The 21,760-nt window shown below is 38.1% G+C and overlaps 1 protein-coding gene across 1 annotated transcript in view; it reads left to right on the forward strand.

The window, feature by feature from the left end:
* N (neurogenic locus Notch protein) overlaps positions 1-21,760 on the forward strand; it is a 120,771-nt gene that overhangs the window by 10,906 nt on the left and 88,105 nt on the right. Inside the window, exon 2 of the mRNA XM_011301941.1 lies at positions 10,357-10,435. Within this exon, the coding sequence (XP_011300243.1) occupies positions 10,357-10,435 (79 nt within the window). The remainder of the gene's footprint in view (positions 1-10,356; positions 10,436-21,760) is intronic.

Raw genomic sequence — 21,760 nt, forward strand, 5'->3', positions numbered from 1 at the left:
CCCCCTCCCTCCTCCCCCAATACTTCGAAATTCCCCATTGAAATTATCATCATTTTTATTCTCATTATTTTTCCTCCGCTTGCTTATCTTCAGAGTGGCCTTTTTACGTCAATTAGGGGATAAAAATAATTTAGTTGGAGATTGAATATCAAAGAAATATAATTTTCGTCTCGTTCCGGTCGCTCGGTAAAACCTCAGATCGTGCGGATTCGCGTACCGAACTAATTAACTTCGCGGTTTTAAGAGTGTCCTTTTGCATAATTGCAGTCTTACCACGAAAGCCAGGATAACCCCAGCCCCATGGACTCTATTGTTCTTCGTGGTTGGGGCGTGTATACCTCTACCTCTCAGTATGTCCGACGCGCATTAGCTCCAACTTGTTGTCGACTTTTTTCTCTTCTGCGATAACCATGTTTTTTTTTCGAGAAAAATTACTGAAAAAAAATCGCCAAGAAATGGAGAATAAAATACAATGGGACGTGGAGAGAAAGGTTTCGTGATGTTGGGCAAAAAAATCTCGATGTTTGAAAACAAGTTTATTTTTTTACTATTCAATAGGAGAATAGTTTTCTGGAATCTAGAAATTTTTATTTTGTTTTTTAATCAATCAAGTGGTTAATGAACTGGAAAATATTTCTCAGTGATTTTTTATTTTTTCTTTAGAGACCCAGAATCCAATTTATGGATTGCTTACAATGTATTTTTCATTTTCTCCATTTTTAGAATTTTACATTCTTAAGATTAATTACTAGACCGCCCTAATCTCATTCTGATAAAAACTCGGTTAGTTGGACTTCGTGATAAAAAGCAATTTATGTCATGGCTTGAAGAGCATTTTCCTGACAAATTCAAATTTCAATTTCAATTTCAATTGTAAATTCAAATTTTTATGATTAAATTCGCCTGAAAAGTACTTTCCAGGTCTTATGACATAAATGACTATTTCGGTGGATAAGGCTGGAGGGATTTTTTTGGTTGAAAGGACGAGATGAGAGGCACTGGGTTGTGTCGGGTCTCGTGGCGGTGTAGAGGCGGTATAGGGGCGGTATAGGGGCACAGACCCCCTAGTTTCCGGTGTTGGTGATGAAAGAGCCGTAACAATTGTTCCAAACGCACACATGGATCGTTTCACGGTGCATACGCATGGTAGTGGGTAACCGGGTGTTGATAGACCTCGGTGGGTCGTGCGCCTCTGTTTACTCTTGCTCATCACTCGGTGAAATCGGTGAAAATCACTGAGGGTGGGAGGACAAATATTTGGACAGAAAAACTTTAATAACTCCATCTAAAAACTTGATAATTCTAAATCCACACTATTCACCGTTATTATAACCGCCACAATAACTAACTATTCATTCTCTTCATTCTTTCTTCTCCAGCAAAAAAGATATCTTATAGAAAAATCAATTTAAGAATTTCCCTCCCCCCTTCTCTCTTTATTTTCTAAAAAATCGTTGGACTTTCATTGAAAATGGCACTCAGGCCAATTTGAGTAAAGAAAATCTATAGTACCGGTCACTTCAGAATAATCTTTAGATGAAAGGCAGAAGTTGTTTATAGGGAGGATGATATGATTAAAATCAAGTGATTCTGTCTCATAATAAGAAGCCTCTTCTCCCAGTCATTGAAGCCAGGGATAATTCGAGCTTTGGCCTTTGAAGCGCTAATAAATAATTTTTCACAATTTGTTGTAACGAAGGCAAGATACTATTCTCGCCAATTGTATTGATTCCCGAGAACTCTATTGGAAATATCATTGTATTTACCTTTTCTTCGAAACATTGAGAAAAGAATTATAGTACGAGAGTCTGGGAGAAGCGTGAGGACAAAGGCGAGTCGTTCTACCCAGTAGAAGATCCGGGAATATAGAAAGAACGAGAGTATAAACGAGGAGACTCAGTAGCGTGATCTTCATGGAGATAAAAACCATGCCAAGATGATACCCGATAACACATCCCTAACTCACCCTTCGACAGTATTTATTTTCGTTGGGGGCTTTTTCCTTCCTCTCGTGCTGGTTGAAAAATTCTTCACTGGTAATAAGAAGAAACAATAAAGGAGGCGAGATTGAATGATTGGGTTTGATGTATGACTGGATTTCTCTCGTCTCTCTTATCTCTTCTCTTTTCTCTCCTCTGGGGTAATTCAGGGAGATGTCGGAAGCGTATCGTTACCGTTTCGTACCGCGCCGGTAAATTAAGCCCTCGCTCCTTTTCCACTCTACCCGCGAGAATTAAAATTAATTACGAATTATAGGCTGGTGTAATTACACACGGCAATACGCATTAGAACACGTGGGAGAGTTCTGATCACACAACCTGGTCAAATTAGTCGGCAGCCTTTGTCTTTAGCTTCATCTTTTTTTCCATCCGCATTTCCCTTCTCTTTTGCTAAATTCGATGACTTGATAATGATTTCAGTAGCAAAGTGATAGAGCTGATTGTTTCTTCAAAGCTCTTTTTTTTTCTTCAAAAATCAGTTTATTATTCGAGTCAATTACCCAGGGTATCAGGCACCTCTCACGGAATTTATTTGAAGTTCACAATTATTCAATAACTTTTTTTAATAAAATAAAAAGGGTTGAGTGGCATTTTTTTCGGATTCATCATGATTTTACCGGAAATCCCATCTTAAATTATTAAGATTGACTGATTAATTAATTAATATAAATTTCTTCTTAGTAAGAACGGAAAATTTTAGCAGTGAAATTTCCATAAAATTATTTCGATTTTTAATTCAATGTCAGATTAAAAATTTCTCCTGAGCTAATATAGGTTGTACGATTGATGCGCCTCAGGGTGAATTTTACAATAAATTAATCTCTTTGCAGCAATAATGCATTAATGATCAAAACTTAGATTCTGTTGTTCTATTTTCTGATAATTGTATCGTCGTTAATGAGGTTTGACATGAATAGCCCACTTTCGTGATCTTATGCTTCTCCAAATACGGTAGATTATGTCTTCCACGCTTTTGCAATATTTCAACACTAAATTCGATTTTATTGCCACATGTGCGATTGAAATTAGCGGGTGAGACGGAAAATATTGCGGGAAGGGAGAGGTGAGGGAGAGCCCAAGAGTTGAGAAAAAAAAAGTGGTCGAGCCGGGGCTAACGAGATCGACGGATACTGCCATCATAAATCCTCTGAGTTAACGAGTTCGGTGGGCACCGATTGATTTCTGCCGGTGTTGTGATGAGGTTTCTCCTGAATTTTCGGCCCACTTCGACTCGTCGACACATGTGGAATTCTTCACCTGGGCTTACGCAGTTTTTCGGTTATTTATGCAATTTATTTTTTGTTTTCGGGGTGACGCGCTTCCGGTTTCGATTCAGGTCATCGGGTAGAAATGATGGATTGATTTCTCTCTGCGATGAATCGTAATTAACGTATGATCGGGTACCGAATATGTCTTGGGTTTGATCGATTTATTTCCATCCTCTCTATTGACAAATTGATTTTAGGTCCTTCTCTTTTCAAGTTTCTTTGACGATTGGCAACACTTGAATTTGAAAGTGCCAAATTCCATTTTATCGTTGCAATTTTTTTTATTGTATATTTCTAACTGATCTATTTTTCATTTAAATGGGGCCCATTCAAGTCATTTTTCAGTATTTTTTGAAAAATATATTTCTTTCCGATTGAGGAAATTCTGCATCCTTTCCCGCAAAAAAAAATATAAAAAACGCGAAAATATAGATAAAAAAATTTCGGCTAAAAGGGTGTTGAACATACTTAAGAAATTAGTAGATTTCGATACAAATCTCCGCACATGCGTCGAAGGATAGTTTTTCGTCAGTGATTCTACATTTAACAAGTGGCGAACTGTGCCTTTTTCGTTTATAAGCGCACGAAAGGATTTTTCCTTCACAAGTGAACGAAATGGCACATTTCGACATGAGGTGAACACCAGTGCTAATAAGTAATTGAAATATCAAATGAGGGGCTTTTGGACTGAGGCATCGAAGTCATCGGTGATTCGAATGCCGGCACGAACAGTCTACCCCGATGCACTTAGTTCCTCAATCCATACCCAGGGCGCAATACCCAGCAATAGCTGGGGCCTCGGGCATGTTTCCAAGACGGATAGTAGTCGACACACGGTGATAGAGAGAGAGAGGAAATTGTTCATGTAATATAGTGCAAGGTGGTGGTGTTTGGAGCGCGATGGGTCGAGGGTGCGGCAGAGGGGGAGCCGTCGACCCGACGCGGCAGATGTTCCTCTGCCTCTGGCTCTGCCGCCCGCGCCCCACCGCTCGCCCAACGGTCGCCCAGTTCTGTTGGCACAGGTACAGGGTGATTTTTAAATGGTGTTTTGTAGCAAGATGTCAGGGGTGTCCAAACGCCCTTCGAATTATCATAAAACCATTCTATTTTTGAAGAAGCTTTTCGTACGTTTTCCGACACTTGAAAAGTTATTCTCAAAATTTTTAATTCAACATCGCGAAATTTTTAATCATTCAGGTTTCACGTAACATTTATCGGCATTTTCTTATTCAACTTTCGGATCATGTGGATATGGAATTGAATTGTCTTTTGAATTGGTGTTTCTTCTCGGAATATTTGTAATGAAGAAATAATTTTGAATTCAATGGGGAAATTGAGAAAATTCTAAGCAATTGTGAAATCCTTGATGTAAGGGATTCAGAAAAATGAGTGACCAACCCCTCGATAATTGCACCAGTCTTGGGTTAATTCAGAACCCCAAAGCAGCCCGTGTACTACTAGTACTCTTCATTATTCCATCAATAGTTCCCCTTGAAAGAAAGAGCCACCAACCCCGCATAATTTTGCTTCATGGAGAACTGCTTTGTGGGCTTCTAACCATAGAGATGAGAGATAGAAAAAATAAAATAGCGCGAAGGTAGATGTTTGGCTATAGGGATTTGGAAAAAGATTCAGGACTCGGTGAATCTTGAAGCGTCCACTCGGAGCGTCTGGTAATGCCCATTACAATACAATAGAGGGGTCCAAACTCGGGGGATTTTTTTGTTTCCTTCTTATTTTATCTTTTGTCAAGTTGGTCGGCCACCGAAAAACAATACAGACCCTTTATTCGTTGAACGGAATGACAAGAACAGAACGAAACGGTACCTGCCCTCCTCCTGGTGAATACAAAAGGAGAATCCATTCTGTGGATTTTGACTCTTGTTGCTCTTTGTTTTGTGGATTCATGAGTGTTTGACAGTCCCCTTTTTGAATTAAAGATGGTATTCCGGGGCGTTGATAATAAATTCATTGATTGGAGATCACCTGATGGACGACGGGATTCGTTCGGAGGAGGAGGAGGATTTCAAGTTTCTTGGGCGGGTGCTGGTACCTTAATGAACCGATAGGAGAGGAGAAATTGCACATGGGGAGAGCATAAATTGCAATCAGCTAGGATTTTTTGATTATTGTAAAATCACTTTAATGCTTCGCAGATTAATTTAAACTCAATGATTTTCTTATTCAACTGCTGTTCAGTGAAAAAAATGCTTCTGAATCAAGAAAATTATTTTTCAATATCAAGTTCTCTTGTCCAACTTGAAGCAATTTTTTAGCGATTAGAATTTTTTGATATTTGATCTCCAGAATAATTTATTCATTTTTTTTGCTACAGTGAAAAACATTACATGTATGTTTTTTATTAAATGCGGATTTATTGCTTTTCGATTGGAGAAAATGATTGAGAAACCGCATGGTTTTGCCAATAAAATTTTCCATTTCGCGAAAAACATTTCATTTGTTGCTGTTGGTAAGAGAATTTTTAAAAAGGGGAAGGGCTCCCAGCAATTTTGCCCTCAACGAAAGCTAAATAAGGGGGCGTTAACTGGTTTGCTTTTGAGACATGAAGGTATTCCCTGTCGATGGTAGTTTGTAAATCGTAAAACCGAGGATTGTGTTCAATGTCGGGGTTAAAATCGGTGGAAAAATCCTCGATTCTCTACTGCGCGAAATCCAGACGATCGACTTGAGTTCAAGTTCCAAATGAAAAATTTCTGAAATTGTTTGTTGGAATTTTACGACTTTCTCGATGGTCCAGTGCAAACAGTAGTATAACCCACGAGTTGTTTGTTGTGAGGGAAATTGCGTTGTGAGTTTCGAAAATACTTGGGCATATCACGGGTTAAAATCAAAATCAACGAAAAAATGTAATGATGAAAAAAAAAAACTCAAATAGCGTAATAAAGGGATATCTCAGCGGGGCTATTCTGTCGTGAAATTACAAACCAGAAACTATTTCCTCGCGCACTACTCCCACCGGTTATTCCGGTCAGGACGAAACGCCTGAGAATAAAAATAAAGGAAAACAACGGTCGAGGGGGGTATAAAAATAAATGAAAATATCATCGGTGGTTCTAGGAAATTTGTTGATTCAGGTATTCCACTGATGGAAAAATTCAGTGGCATTAGTGTGTGAAATATTCTCGAATGTTATGGAATTGACCTGTCCACCTCATTTAGGTGCTGATGGTATTCCATAATTATTTCTTGCGAGTATGTTTGAATTGTATAAACACATTCTGGTGTGTATGGGAGGAGGTTAAATATGAAGTGAAAGAAAATTGTTCTTTGCTGGAGATTAATACCTCGTACTTACGATGGTACTTCAATAGCAGGATTTAATACTGATAATTTAAAGAAAAAGTCACATTGAATATTCCGGGGAAAAAAACAGAAAAATATATGATATGACCCGATTTCGTATATATTTCAATGGATTATCAAGAACATAAATTGCCTCGCGCGAATTATCGAATGGCTTCTCAATAGTATTTTGTTAATAGCAGTGAAGGATAGTTTTTAAGTAGATGAAGTCTTGTGAATAATAATCGGGGTTCCGTATCGATCGAGTGTCATTAGTCGGGAGATGTTAATCATTATTTATTCTTATGGTTATGAAGTACTAGTAAACACTCCATATCATGAAAAGATCGATGGCACTTATAATAGCGTTCGGTAATACTTCATATATTCAAACAAACACTTTCATTAATATTTTTTACAACAAGAAAACATATCCTCGCCTAGTATAACTCGGCATTTATCATTTCACAATAATTTTCTACAAACGAGTTTCAGTGATACAAATACATTCTCACTGATTACTCCATGAGGTACATACGAAAGACGAGAAAATGGGAATAGAATGAAAGTAGCATCATCTAGTTTTTCTATCGAGTCTGATCGGTTTCCTGTCCGCAGTTATGGGGGAATCGCGGAAAAAAAAATGATAAATTTAAACATAATCCCAGTGTGTTACATAGAAATACTATTAAACACGAGATCGGTCTCATAGCATGGAGAGCTCTAGTGAATTATGACTACCGTTTTCTCTCGTCTCGACCCTGCGACCGGTTCTGTTGGGAAGGATATTCTACCCGGGGGTCAACACTGCTACATATATGTGGAGGGATTCGCTTGAAAACGCAATGGCGGAGCGCGTGCCGATCTTCATGGCGGAATTTCATTCCACAAGTAGGCACTCGTGAATTCGTCAATTCAGTTCACCGTGAATTTTACCAAAATTTATACGTAAATTTTGTTATTATTAATGCGCGCAACGTCACGACGTTATTATGCTACCCAAAATTACTACCTCCAATTTTTATGGGGGCAGGGGTACCTCATGGCGATTTAAAAAAAAATTCTTTTTGATTTTTTAAGAAAACGGTGCATCCGAAACGGTCGTAACAATCTCAATGAGATATCGGTAACATCGTCTGAAAAGCGTCAATCATTTCATTCAATTATTTTTCATTCAATTATTCGTGATAGTGTAGAATGAATATGACGTTTTAAAAAAAAAATCGTCACCTGCCAACTCGAGTAACTTTTCTCCGATTTCACCTCAATTACTCGGAATTTTCCTGCAATTATAATAGTATGGAATTTGAATATTTTACCATTTAATTTTTTTTTCCAATAAACCCTGGGTTATCTGACGTTATTGGTTATTATCGGACAGTGGCACTGGCTGTCGTTTTTCGTACCAATTTCTTTAGTATTCTGAACTTTTGAGAAATTTAATTTTGTACTGAGGGGCGAGGTATCCTCAGGTTCAACAACATTCTGAACGATCTCGTCATTTCTTGTTCAATCTTGGTAATTAATTTTTTTCCTGGATACCGGAAGTCAGTTGATGTTCGGAAATTAGGGGTATCTGACACGGGTCGGGATTATTTCTACTTTTTTGGCGTGACTTGTTTCTTTGAAAATACCGACGACCATTTGAGAAAAAAAATCCGTGGAACGAATCGATACCCTTTTTATCAATATTTTAAAATTTTTCACGAAGAAAGTCAGAATTTTTCCCTATAATTCATATAAAATACGTGAGGTTGTGCGAATTTAGAATCCACTGACTGATTTTCTTGAACGGATAATTGAACAGAAATTGACAGTTTCCCTGTTTTTTTTTTTAATGAAAGAAAGATTTTAAAGTGAAAAAAATTCTTGAAAATTGTGGAGATGGGAATTTAAACTGCCGTTAAATTTCCAGAACTCGTCAGAAACATGAGTGGAAAATTTTCAGATGTTAAATCATAATACTTGAAACGCGCGTGTAATCGTCGATTTAATGAGCCAATTGGCGAATCGAAAACTCGCGCATAATGCATGACGTGGGCGAGAGATCCCCCGTGATCCCAAAAAAAGAAACCTTTTTATTTCATTTATCCTTATCCCTCCGTCTTATATCCTCGCCCACGCTGATTGGAAGTACATATCTCGCCCTAACCCGCCCTTTCCCTCTAACAGCGATAAATCTCCTTTCTGCACTGAGCACGTAATTCGTAATTAAACAGCGGTGATTTGATTTCACCAAGATTTTAGTCTCGCGAATAGTTTGAAGATGGACGAGTTTCTGTAGCTCGCACAAACGTGAATAAATTTAGCCTCGAGTACAGGAAGGAAGCCACAATTCCACGAGGCAATTTACTCGGCAAATTAAAGCAATTAGCAGTTTTATTTTCACCCTTTTGTGTTTAAAACAATGTGTAAATTGCGTTTACACTTCCGTATTTATTTCTCATTGAACGGGAAACAACAAAACAAAAATTATAACGGATTATAAAGTATAACGAAATAAGAATTTTATTATTTGCGGGTAATAATTAATTACCATCGTTAGCTTGGGTGTAATTAGTTATTCAAATGAATACAGAAGAGATAAAGTATTGGAATAGTAATGTATTGGGAAAAATTAATTCATCTTATTAAACTCTAATTTGTTCTCCCAATCCCGAGAAGCAGAGAGAGAGAGAGAGAGAGTAATTGTGTGCAAATTTTCTCTGATAATCTCATGAAATATTCAAATATCCATTTTTTATTTCTTTTTTTCAACAATATAATTATATAAATCGCACTTATTATTCCATACATTATTTTAAAAATATTTATTTTCAAAGAGGGTCGAAAAAAGTTGATACGAATTTTTTCAAGTTGCAAAAAAAGGTTTAACAGTGCATTGGGACAAATGAATTCATCCCACTAAACTCCAATTTGTTCTCTCCAATCTCGAAATAAAAATCATGGCCTGAAATTGACCGAGCGAGAGAGAATTGAGAGTAAAAAACGTGCGGATAAAAAGTACAAAGTCTGTCACGCACTTGCACTGAGTGACTCCCCCTCGGGTACATCCTAGTGAGAAAGAATGAGAGAGAGGGACAAGCGCGTGAAGCCTTTTGCGAGAGAGGAAGCGGAGGATTTGTCACGAAGGCAGTTTGGTTTAACTGATCTCATCCGTCTTGCAAGTTGGACGTTTGCGAGGCCCCAATGCTCCCGTACTTGTCGCACATCGAGTTTCTCGTTCACTGACTTCATTCCCTCTCCATTGGTGAAAAATTTTCTCACATACTCCACCAAAAACTCGATCCAATACTGCCCAATACTGCCCAATAACTCGCTCCACTTTGTCTTTACTCTGGATATAATTATTTTTTTTTTCTCTCATTTTGTTACTGGGTGTTGAGGGTCTCGGGGGTCGACACGAAAGTTCACTTTATCTCGGCATTGTCAAAGGATCCGAGGACCTCGATACGAACCACCAGCTAATTGCTCCTGGCTCGATAAGTCCAGAGGACTTCACGTGAACTGGATGCCATTGTTGAATATTTAGATTATTTATCGAGGCTTTCTGATGTACAATTGCCACACTCGATGGCAGGACTGATTTTTTTTTTCGCTCTTTCTACCTTTTAAGAGATTTATGGAAAAATTGAATTTGTGGGAATTGTAATTCCGAAATCTCGAAATGATTATTTATTTGGAAACTGGATGAACCAGAGAGGCGTTATTTTTAAGAACAAATATTTTTTCACTTGATATTCAATCACTTGATAATCTAATGGTTTAAATTGTATTTGTTTCAGGTTTTGAATCCTGCTCGCCAACTCCGTGTTTAAACGCCGGCGTCTGTGTAACGACACCACGGGGTGAATCTCAATGCAAGTAAGTAACCTCTAAGATCATTCAACACGTGGGAGAAGTTTCTCACAATCACAAAAACACAAGCCACACAGAAATAAAACAGCCCATTTTCTCGAGGATTCAAACGAGCGTAATGATAGGTCTAGTGAATATCCACGCATTTGCATCGTTGCATTCCGTCATTTCTCTGCAATGTGCGAGGGAGAATTTCTCGTGTTGTGATGCGTACCCTCGGGTTATCATAAATTTTCTTCCAAGTTAATTCGAAGGATTGAGAGCACATGCATTGCGCTAATGTCATCAACCTCCAAATTACCGGTCAATCCCAATAACCGAACAAAAAAAAACATTTCGTAACTTCTGAAAAAATCCCTAAAACGAAATTCTATTTTCATTCACTATTCTTCACTCACTATTGAAAAAATATCAACACCAAGTGACAAGTCAAATTTATTATTTTTTCTTAATTATCAATTGATTTCGAAAATGAACTTTTAAGGAGAAAGTATCACAATCCATATTATCCAATGGATTAAATTTCTCCTTAAAATGGACAATTATTTGAAATCAATCAATAGGTAACGAAACTATAAAAATGAACGCGTCGTTTAACCACTTGTTTGCTGAATACTTTATAATAGTTTATCCCAGTCGATAAAACAGAATTGGCCGATAATAACGACATCTAACCGCGGAGAAACAATTTTTCTGAATTCTGTGGGCAATTTAACGGAAATTAGCGTTTTAATTTTTGTTGCAAAGGGGAAAATAAAACGCGTCGGCACCGCAATGTTTTTAATAACCCCCCCGAGAAATTAGCAGGATTAATGTATTGCGAGGGGTTCCGTATGGAGTCGCCACTGCATCTTCATTCTCGCCTCTTTCTCCACTTTTACCCTCTCACCGACGACCGAGATAGTCCATTAACACCGCGTAATTCCGTTGTGAAACGTGCGGTTCCCGAACCCGGACAAACCGCCAAAGTCATTTACCGAGGACCCACCGTTCTTCGAGCCTATACCCCACCCACTTGTCTTCCTCCCCCTTTTTCATTTTATCGCCTTTTCTTCATTTTTTTTCATCTTTTTGCGCTTATTTATACATTTTTATTCACTACCTATATTCAATTACCCCAAAAAATATAAAATATCTTGTCTAAATAAAAAAAGCATCAAATCTAAAACAAAAACTTTAGTTTAAAAAATGCTAGAAAAAAAAAACAAAGTTCATCTCATTATTAATTCAAAGAACAAATTAAATATTAAATTCTTTAACATGTAATATTTATTACTTCAATTTTTCTCTATTCATTATTCATCTTTACGACGCATGCGAATTTGGCAAAGTGCTACAGAAATATTTTATATTAAATCTTTGTAGAAAAAAAATGAGGAGAAGGACGAAGTTGATAGGACCGAGGCGATTTTGAAACAACTTATGTAGCGTAACAAGCCAGGGGGCCAGGGGGCCAGCGGGTGGCGGTTGGTGAAGGGGGTGGAGAAAAATTTGAAAAGGGGGGGTAGGAGCGTGTTTAACGCGCCCTTAATCCAATATAATAACAAATTTGTGCGATCGCCACTTGACAATATGTCGAGTCTGAAGCCCGTATCTTATCAAGCGATGAAACTGGACGTAACCATGGCTTTAACCCCCGCAGGGTGGGGGGTATGAGGGCATCATACAATAGGGCGGAAACTGCCCTCTCCCCCTCATCTTTTTTCCCCCCAGGTTTTTATGGAACACGTTTCGCACGCGTATTGCCACGTGACTGGTTCCAATGTGTACGCACTTTTGGTGTTATTCTTTCTCTCTCTGGCTTTACTCCATCCATTTACTTGTGATTTTGCCTAGCTCTTTCCCTTCACTAGTATACCACTTGGTGGCGAAAGGATTTCGAAAAATACGCGCGTGTCGCTTGTCCAATTCCACTATTCCGGAAATTCACCACCCGGGGGGGTTCTATCGCCTCAACCCCTTGACATTTCCACAAAATAAACAGCAATGTGTACTTAGCGTTATTGAAATTTATTGGACGCTGTTTGATCACAGAATTGTGAATAGTAGGGTGCACTCAGCTTTTTGTCCGTTTTTCGATTATTTTTGATAGATTGAGGTTTTTCACTTTCACTATATCTGGACTATTAATTGAAAGCCTTTCAAAGTGATTATTTAATAACTGTAATTCAGAGTTTTATTGAATATCAAGTGATCTAAAAAATCATTGATTTTTATTTCTACTATAAATAAATATTCCTGGAGGTATGAGTAAATGCTGTTTTTTTACGATTGGGAGATGTTAATTGGGGGCATAAAATGGAAATGAGCAATATCATGTGTAAATTTGAAGGAAGTTGGGGTTCAAATGAGGCTTGAGCAAAAGATTGGATATTAAAGGGAAAAAATAATTTGAAAAATTGGCAAAAGGCTGGGATAGTCTCGGGGATCTTTTCGTTTTGGTCCCTGACCAATAGTTTCTCCATCTGAGTTTGCAAGGTGAATAATAAAAAAAAACTGGGATCTCGTCATGTCCTCGACCCCCCGTTGACAAGAGACTCACCGGGCGCCAAGTCCCCCACTACCAAATTTAAACTATTCAAATATTCCCAACGACGTCCCGCACCGTTTTGCCATGATAAAAGTCACTTTTTGAATAACACTATTTCACCGAGATTGAATATATTTTTATTATTTTTCGGGAATCCTCGGTTTCACCTTGGCAACGCTTTTTCGGGGATTGGAGAAATTCATTGGATAGTTTATTTCACTTGATGGCTATCTATAATTGATATTCTCTGACATCTGAGTTAGTGGAATCATAATTCACTGAGATACTCATTGTAATTTATATCTTTGCTCACCTAACCACGAGAATTACAATTATCATAGATTTTTTTCTATATTTCCAATGTTGACGAATTTTTTTTGTGAGTTCGAGGTTCTCGGAAAATGTTGGGAAAAATTTTAATATTAATTTCAATTCATAATAAATTAAGTAAAGTAAGATTTTCATGAGTGGCAGAAATTCCAAAATTCTTATCTAAATTTCCATTTGATCATGATTCATAATTAAAGCAAATTCTCCAGAATTTGCAGTTTGAGGATAAAGTTCCGAGAATAAATAATTTAATAATTAAAGGGGTAATTTCGATATGTAATATTTACCAGTGAATGGGAAATTGAATATATCTCGTTAAATAGTGAAAAGTCATAACTTGTGTGGAGAATTCCTTCTCGAGAAGTGTTTAACTCAAGAAAATAGAATAAATAACCGAAAAACGATGGGTTAACGTCAATTCCCGCGTCCTTTATCTCGTATTCTTGGAAATAATGATAAAATGTTAGTACCACATGGCCCGACAATTTTGTCCCGCTAATGTCAACCATCAATTGTACAGACTCGCAGTCCTTGGAGCCCATTACCCTGTCACATGAGAATAGGACGTGCACTCCTCAGTGCTGGAAAAACGGCCTAGACATCTATCACTGCGTTAGAGAGCAAACACAATCCAATAAAACGATTGGCCGCATCGCTTTAAAAAACTTGGGGATCAAATACTTTTTTTACTCCCCGATGAATAAAAAAAAATTGCATGTTTGGAAAACACTTTCTGTCGGTGTATCATCATGGGATAAATGGCAGGAATATTCATGGGGTTGTCTTAGTATTATAATTTTTTTATGCAATGGGGACAATTGAGAATACTCGAGGGGGAAGTCTATCGCCATTCGTCATCGCACGCGCATATGTTGCTCTCTTTCAACTGCAATTATCACAGTTAACAATCTTTTTCAAGTTTCAATACTAAATTTTTCATAGATCCATCACATTTAGAATTCTACAGAAAAAATGGTTGTCAATCAATCCAACCAATTCATTCCTGCTAAAGGCATTTAAATTGAAAAAATATGTTTTTAGAACCTGAGTTTCCAAATTTTCGAGTCATATTGAAAATATATTTCTTGTCAAACATTTGTCATATTGAACGGTCTAGCAGGACTAAAAAATCAATCAATTGAGTGAAATGAAAAAAAATTAATTAATCAATCTTTCGAGATGTGAATGGTGAAGGAAAATGTTAGAAAAAGAAGATTGGGTTTTTTGAGGCGTTTTTGTCGCAAAAATTTGTGCAGTTGGAAAAGAGATGAAACATGGGTTGAAGGCCGAGATTATAAACCCGAACGATGACGAAGGTTATCTCGGGGCCAGACCGGGTCTTGTCAAAATATACTTTTCTATTCAGCGAACGATGTCCCGCTGTGATCTCGACGCCGTATGTCGTCGCTCTCTTCGCGAATGTCTCCGGGGCGCGCCTAAAAAGTGCCCACACCAGTCGTTGAAACAAAAAAAAAAAAATTTATTGAACATATCATATTTGAACGGCAATTGGGTAATTATTGTTTGCCCTTCATGCGGGTGTCTTCAAAGAAATTCCAGACATTATTCACTCGTTCAGTCAATGCCACGTGTCCCTCAATTCTACTCCAAATAATTTGTGTCAATTAATCGGATTAATAGCGGATTTGATAGCACGAAGGGGGGAGGGGGGGTTAACTATATGCACAGCCGAAGAGACCACAATTGGCTCTCCCTTCTCTCTCATCTCGGTGCACATTTGTGTATCGTCTGTGTCAATTCAACATCCGGTGAATCCCTCGTTGCACAGATGGCCAACTTCTCTCGCACGTGCACCATTCAATTTTCGCTATTCAGGGGTTGGCACTTTACGCTTCTCCAAAACTCTACTCCTATTTGTTTTCATTTTTTATACATTCAGATACTTTTTTATATTTTCTCTCCTGCAATTTCAAATCTAACTCCGAATTTTGCATCGTCTTCGGATTTTCCCTGTCGCTCAGTTTTTAGTTTTCAGTTTTCAACATTTCGGAATTTATAGTTTATATTGAAATTATCGTCATCAATTTTTTAATTAAGCTACTCGAGAGTTATAAAAATGGGTATTGCAATAATTTCGGTATTTCTATTAAATATTTTAGAGCTCTATCAGTAGTGATAAAGTAAAATGATCGTTAAAAATGGAAAAACCCGATAATTTGAAATTTCGAGTATTTAAATTTCAATGATGTCCAAATGATCATGTCAAGATCTTGCAAATTTTTGTAATTGTCTCATGGCTTTAGGGTGTGGTGCAATATTTCATATCAATAATTACTGTGGAAGTACTTTAAAAAAGAGACATCTCCATTAGTTTTTTTTATATGACATGGATGAAAAAAAAACCGCTTTGAAATATGATGCGATGAGGGATGTGTCCATTGAGAGCCCCTGTTTAAATGTGCCCCCTCCATCGAGAATTCCCGTGGCTGATCGGGGAAAGAGTTCGGTTGGGATCGGGTCCGCGAGAGATTGTCTCGGGCGCGCGACGTTCCCACGCATGCCGCGCATGCGCCTTAGATCCCCACCCCCGGGGGACATACTCCCCTCTTCTACCATTATTTCTTTCCCCTCTCACTCAAATCCACCAGTGTTTCACTCACCTCCCCGGGGTAAAAACCACCGTTCAATTTTTCGTTCAATTTTTCTTCTTTTTTCACATTTCTCTCTCTCCCTTTCAGTTTGACTCTTCTCCCTAGGAATTTCATCCGTTCCGAGAGTGATTTCCGCGAGGAAACCGCTGCGATGCTTCAGGTGTGGCTTATTGATCGAAATTGGGGAAATAGAATTGGGTAAATCGAATAATGATAGTCGTGCGGGGGACACGCTCCATTGGTCGACGGCCGGATGAAAGTAATCCGGAGAGAACTAGAGAATAAATCACAAATATCTGTGAGCTATTTAATTTAAAAGGACACGCAAAATTCTGTAGAGACATTCACTATTTCAAATCAAATTTCTAGGAACTTAAATGAAAGTTTTAAATCGATGGGAGAACAATTCACGTGTTTCTCGCGTTGCGATAAGAAAACTTTTTCCAAAGTTATTGCGAATGCCTAGTTTTTGAGGATTAACAAAAAAGCGTAAATATTTGCACCCACCCTGGTTTAACAAACCGCATGAAACTCTTTAGAGAATTTCTAAATTCCGAAAAATTTCTCAAACACTTCATATCCATGGAATAAATTAGAAAAATTTGTAGGCAAATCGAAAATTCAAATAATTTGTGATAATTTCTGGAAATTTCTTGAAAGAATTTACGGTAAAGCTTCTTCGGATTAAAATGACAATTTCATCCTAATAGGCGGAAAATTTGCGCGTTTCCAACACAACTAAATAAATCTTCATATTCCGGGGTTTGAGAATAGCTAAAAAAAAAAAATAATTTCAAATGAAAAGCCAGTGTAAATGTCACTCGTTAAAAATTTCCAAGAGTCTTAAGGGAATTTTCAGTGGAAAATTTTGAACAGTGTGCTAATTCATCGTCAAATGAATGCTAAATGATTTGAAAAAAGTTGTCGTCTGAAAACACAGGGGCTATTCGCATTGGCAATAAGCACATGCGTGCGAGGACAGAAGTGCACTTTGACGGACAGAAGTCCATCGGTATTTGCGCATAAGTTGTGGCAAGCATCGGTGAAAAACAAAAGTCCAAGAAAAAGGGAAAAAATTGTAGTCTCTTGTATTTCTTGTTTTGGGGAGGGGGGCCCTGAGTATGTGAGGGGTTTTGCAGGAGAAAGGGGGGAGATGGTATACCGCCTATGAGTAGTCAGTACCCAGAGTAAATAACGCCGGGAATACGGTGGGTACTCAAGTTGAGCCTACCGTTTGCAATTTGCATGCTCCCTTTCGACGCATTTTCTTCGGGGCCTTTTCATTACCGATTCTCTTTGGTTTTCTCTCTTTTGTCCATAACCCGTCGACCTTCGGGGATTCTTCAGTGATTCTGGGGTGAATGTCGTGAACTCGTTGAGATCTGCTTTTATTTTCTACCGTTCAATTGATTTTTCCAACCTTTTCTCGGGAATCTTACTAGTTTCAGTCAATTTTCATTCATGTTCTTCTCATGGAAATGAATTATTCTAGAAAGTATATGGAAAATTTTCCATTCAAATTTCATTACATTCTCGGCAAATTATTTTTTATATGAAAATTTATATTTTTATTATTTTTTATTGGAGATTCATTTTAAAAAAAATATTCATTGGCAATTCAAGATTCTCATAATTCAGCAGTAAATATTAATTTTCCCTCGAAATTTTATGTAATTCATGAAATTTTCGCATTTCTATAACGCCAAAATCGGAATTTGACTTAAATTTTGAAAAAAATTTTGAATTTTCGGTTAAAATCAAGTGACTGAAACTAAATCTCCTTTTCTCTGCGAATGAATCGAAATTCCATGAGGGATTAATAGGTATCGAGCCGAATCACCATCCATGTATTTAATTCCCCTGAATCGAGGGAGCGAGCGTGAATCAGAGCCCGAAATTATCCGAGGCCCCAAGAAACAGGAGCAAACGAAGTTGAAGTCTGAATCTGGTCTAATCACAACCAGAGACTTGGGGGACTTAGGATAGGGCGACCGGAGGGCATTCGTCGACGTGTAATCAACGCGTTCCACACCCTTTTCCCTCTCAAAATACCAGACTTCACATTTCATCCTGATTCGATGACTCACAGCCTCTGAAATAGCAATAATCAAATCGTCTCATTGAAAGCCCCCGAATTTCCATAATCACAGGTGAAAATTCGCGATAAAAATTGGCGAATGCATTTAGTTGAGTGGAGGATGGCAATTATCACGGCTCGAGAGGATGCTGAATTCTCGTTTTATTTGGTCCCGCAGGTGCCCCTTCTACATAACTCGAGCATCATCCATTTGATTCCTGATTATTGGTCTCCCACTTGAATTCGAATCCCATCGGGTTTTTAAATAAAACTTCTTGTCCAGTGGCTGGACAGCACCTGGTACCTCTCAATTATTTCAATTCACCAAGCAATTATCGATTTTATTTTGGCATTTTCAACTCCTCAATCACGTGGAATCCCCTTAATTGTATTTAATTAACACTCTTCACTGTTAATTTCGGGTTTAGAGAATAATTTCCATGATTTTTAAAGGTTTCATGGACTGTGGATCTTTTTTCTTGTGTCTCGAAAAATTTACACAGTAATATCAATTCTTCCGTAACTCATTCATTTATTTACATGATTTCCAAATGATTTTGCTGGCAAGTGGTACCACTTGCCATCGTGATTTCTTCAGTTACTAGCCTCTTGTGGTGTTACGGGAGTGCTGCATAAAATCTCGACTTTACAGCGTAATTTTTCGTCGTTCAAAGCTTGATCTTCTGGTTGAAATGGTTCGGTGGTCGATGGTGAAATAAAATATCGGGGGAGGGAGTGCTCGATGCGTGGGAGGAAATGGAGATATGGAGAAAAGCGGCATTAACATTTGAAAGGAAGCCGTCAGTAACAAAACATTATGTTTATTTCAATTACTGGTTGAGATGGACTTGTATTCTCGTTGTTAAAATAACCATTTCTCTCGCAGTCAATTGCCTTAATTTTTCCAATTCTTGTCGTGCGATTTCTTTTGCGACATGAAGAAACTTTTATTCTTGGTGCGCAAAGGGCCTTCTCCAGATTTCCTCTTGCTTTCTGAGAGTTAAGGTTTGGCCTCACTGTGGTATCGCGTGCCAGTTTCTCCTTTCTTCCTTCTCAGATAATTTCCAACTACCGGGCTACCAAATAATGCCCGACGGACATCATCGAAAAACGTCGAAATTCCCGACGAGATTTCATTCAAGCGTCTGACCTCGAAGGTGGTAACCACCGAGATATCCCCCTTCTGCATACGATCGTTCTCTCCCCACCTCAAAAGACCAAAACGAAATTAGAATGGTGAATTCTCATTTTTTTTTTTTGCCACACGCGATGGAATCTCCACCTCACCTGTTCATCCTCGTTGGTAAGAAAGTCCCTGCGCCCGGATCAACCCGAAAATGTTGAGTTGTGCGCATCCTCTAAAGTCTAAACACCGAAACTGGAACCCTCGAGGGGCACCGCATACCCGACGGGCCCCTCTCGACGTGTTATTATAAAGAGGCCTCAAGGGGTCTCAGATGTATTTTCGTATCTTGTTTTCTTTTCATCTTCAGAAACAAGTTTTAACCTTTCGCTCTCTCATTCGCTGCCGTTAAAAAAACCCTAGATCCACATGGCATCAATTTGTTAATTTTCACCAAATATCCAAAATCGTCTCTCCCCTGCCTACATCAATACCAATTTCAATTGCATACCTGCAACAAATTCCCACCAATTTTCACTATTTAAAAAAATTACTATAATCCCTCATAATCTTCATAATTTACCAAAAATTTATCGATGTTGTAATAAATAATTTACTCAATGAAAAATTTCACAAAATAATAATAATAATTGGTGTAATCACAATTTGCAAATTTTTACCAATATTAGCAGACATCTCTCCGATGCGGATTGATTTGAATTGCACGTATGGAATAGTCATTACTTTGGCAGAAAATAGAAATAATGAAATAATTTTTCCAAGTTTGGTCGATTCGTGACGCGAGAGACTCGCACAATAAATTATTTTTTTCCATTCACTTGATTTTCTCCGATTCTCAAAGCCATCATCGGAGTTGTCGTTTATATTGGCGAGTGTCTCAAACCGATGATACTTTGCGATTTCTGCGGTCACGAGCCCGATTCCTCTCGGCCATTATCGCGATTAGGCCCCCGGTGAGTCCGCGCGCCATCTCCCATATGCCGTGTGCTCCAACGATTATGGTAATGATACCCCTTACCCAACCGGCCAAAGGGATATATCGAAAACTTCTTGAGTGCTCGAGTGTATTTCCCCTATACCCGAGAAGACTGTGTGCCATGTGATACCGATACAACGATGTAGCACGTTTCGTTTTTATTCATCGAATGGGTGAATTAGACCTCAGAATTCCATCGCAATGTCTACGTGATTCATTGGCGATGCAGGTGACCCCGATTATTCTCTCTTTTTCTTTTTCTCATTCTTGTCTACTTTTTACACGAGTTTTTGTGGCTTCAATAGTTTCAGGCTATCCAACCGGCAATTTTCTCATTCTACCCTGTTGTATTATCGTACATGCTCTCAAGATTTTTTTTTTCATAGTTTTTCTGGCATTGGCAAATTCAAATTTGGCGAGGGCATCCTTATATGAATTACGGCAATTTGTTCCATTTAATTTACCGTCTCTGTAGAATTTTTTGGAAAAAACTAGAATTTTTTATCAGTTTTTTTTTGTTGAAATAATAGATTTTCCATGTCGCTGTTAAAAGTCATTTAAAATCTAATTCTAGCTGAATTGATAAGCTAGCATAAGTGCATTGTTTATAGAATTTTTTTCGTCTAATCGCTGCTGCAAATTGTTGGGAAACGATTGAACCGAAAAAAATGCACTTATCCTCATTTACCAGCTTGCCACAGAATTTTACTACACTGTCAGAAAATTACTTGAAATTTCTATTAAAAAAATCTTGAAGTATTTAACGACGAATAATTTATCTTGAATTTCAATAGGCCTTGTCAAATAATCACTGCAATTCGATTCCTCAGGTTCAAACGAGAATAAAAATTCTTCTTCTGAATTTTCCATTAGTTAAAAGATCAGGGGAATTAATTAACACTCAGAATTGTCAAGAGAAAAATTCAATTTTCTTGAATTTTCAAGATAAATTAGAAATTTCTTGTGCAATTAAAAATTGACCAACTCGAGCTTCAGTCTATTGTCCAAACGCATCTCTTTATATCTGAATTTCATTAAATTTCTAAGAGTATATGAATATTTATGCCCATGTGTATTAAGTATTAACTGAAAACTCTTGAATTCCCCTGATGATATCCCGATCCCTCGAGTGCCGGCACGAACCATTTGGTACTTCTTGCTCGACCTTTTCCAAGTACCCCATCCCGACTCGAGGGCTACATAAGGCGACATTAAACCCAGGGAGGCCGCGTCTCACCGTGAATTCCACTTTTTTTTTTTTCCATCGATATCCCCTCTCGTCGAATCCACACGCCAGCATCACTCCAACACTCACCTCTCGCATCCCGTCGACATCGGGATGTACCAGTTTATCGTTTCCCGTCATTTCACGCTCAGTTTCCTCCCGCTATTTTCATTATTTTCCCCCATCATCCGTTCATTTTCCCGCAACGTTAAATTATCGGGAAATTTGTCATTGCGATTGAAAATAATAGTACAAATGAGGAAAGAGAAAAATTGAGGGGAGATGTAAAAAAAAAGTGGTTGATGAGTCGAAGGGGAAACCGGATCGACCTGCTGAGACTCCTAGACGGCAGGACGCTTCGATATATCGGAAAAACACTGTTGAGGAGTCGAGGCACGCGTGGGAAAATGGGTGGTGGGAGAATGACTATTGCCATG

The sequence above is a fragment of the Fopius arisanus genome, unplaced genomic scaffold (assembly GCF_000806365.1).
Source record: "Fopius arisanus strain USDA-PBARC FA_bdor unplaced genomic scaffold, ASM80636v1 scaffold00025, whole genome shotgun sequence".
In the NCBI taxonomy this organism is placed as follows: Eukaryota; Metazoa; Arthropoda; class Insecta; order Hymenoptera; family Braconidae; genus Fopius; species Fopius arisanus.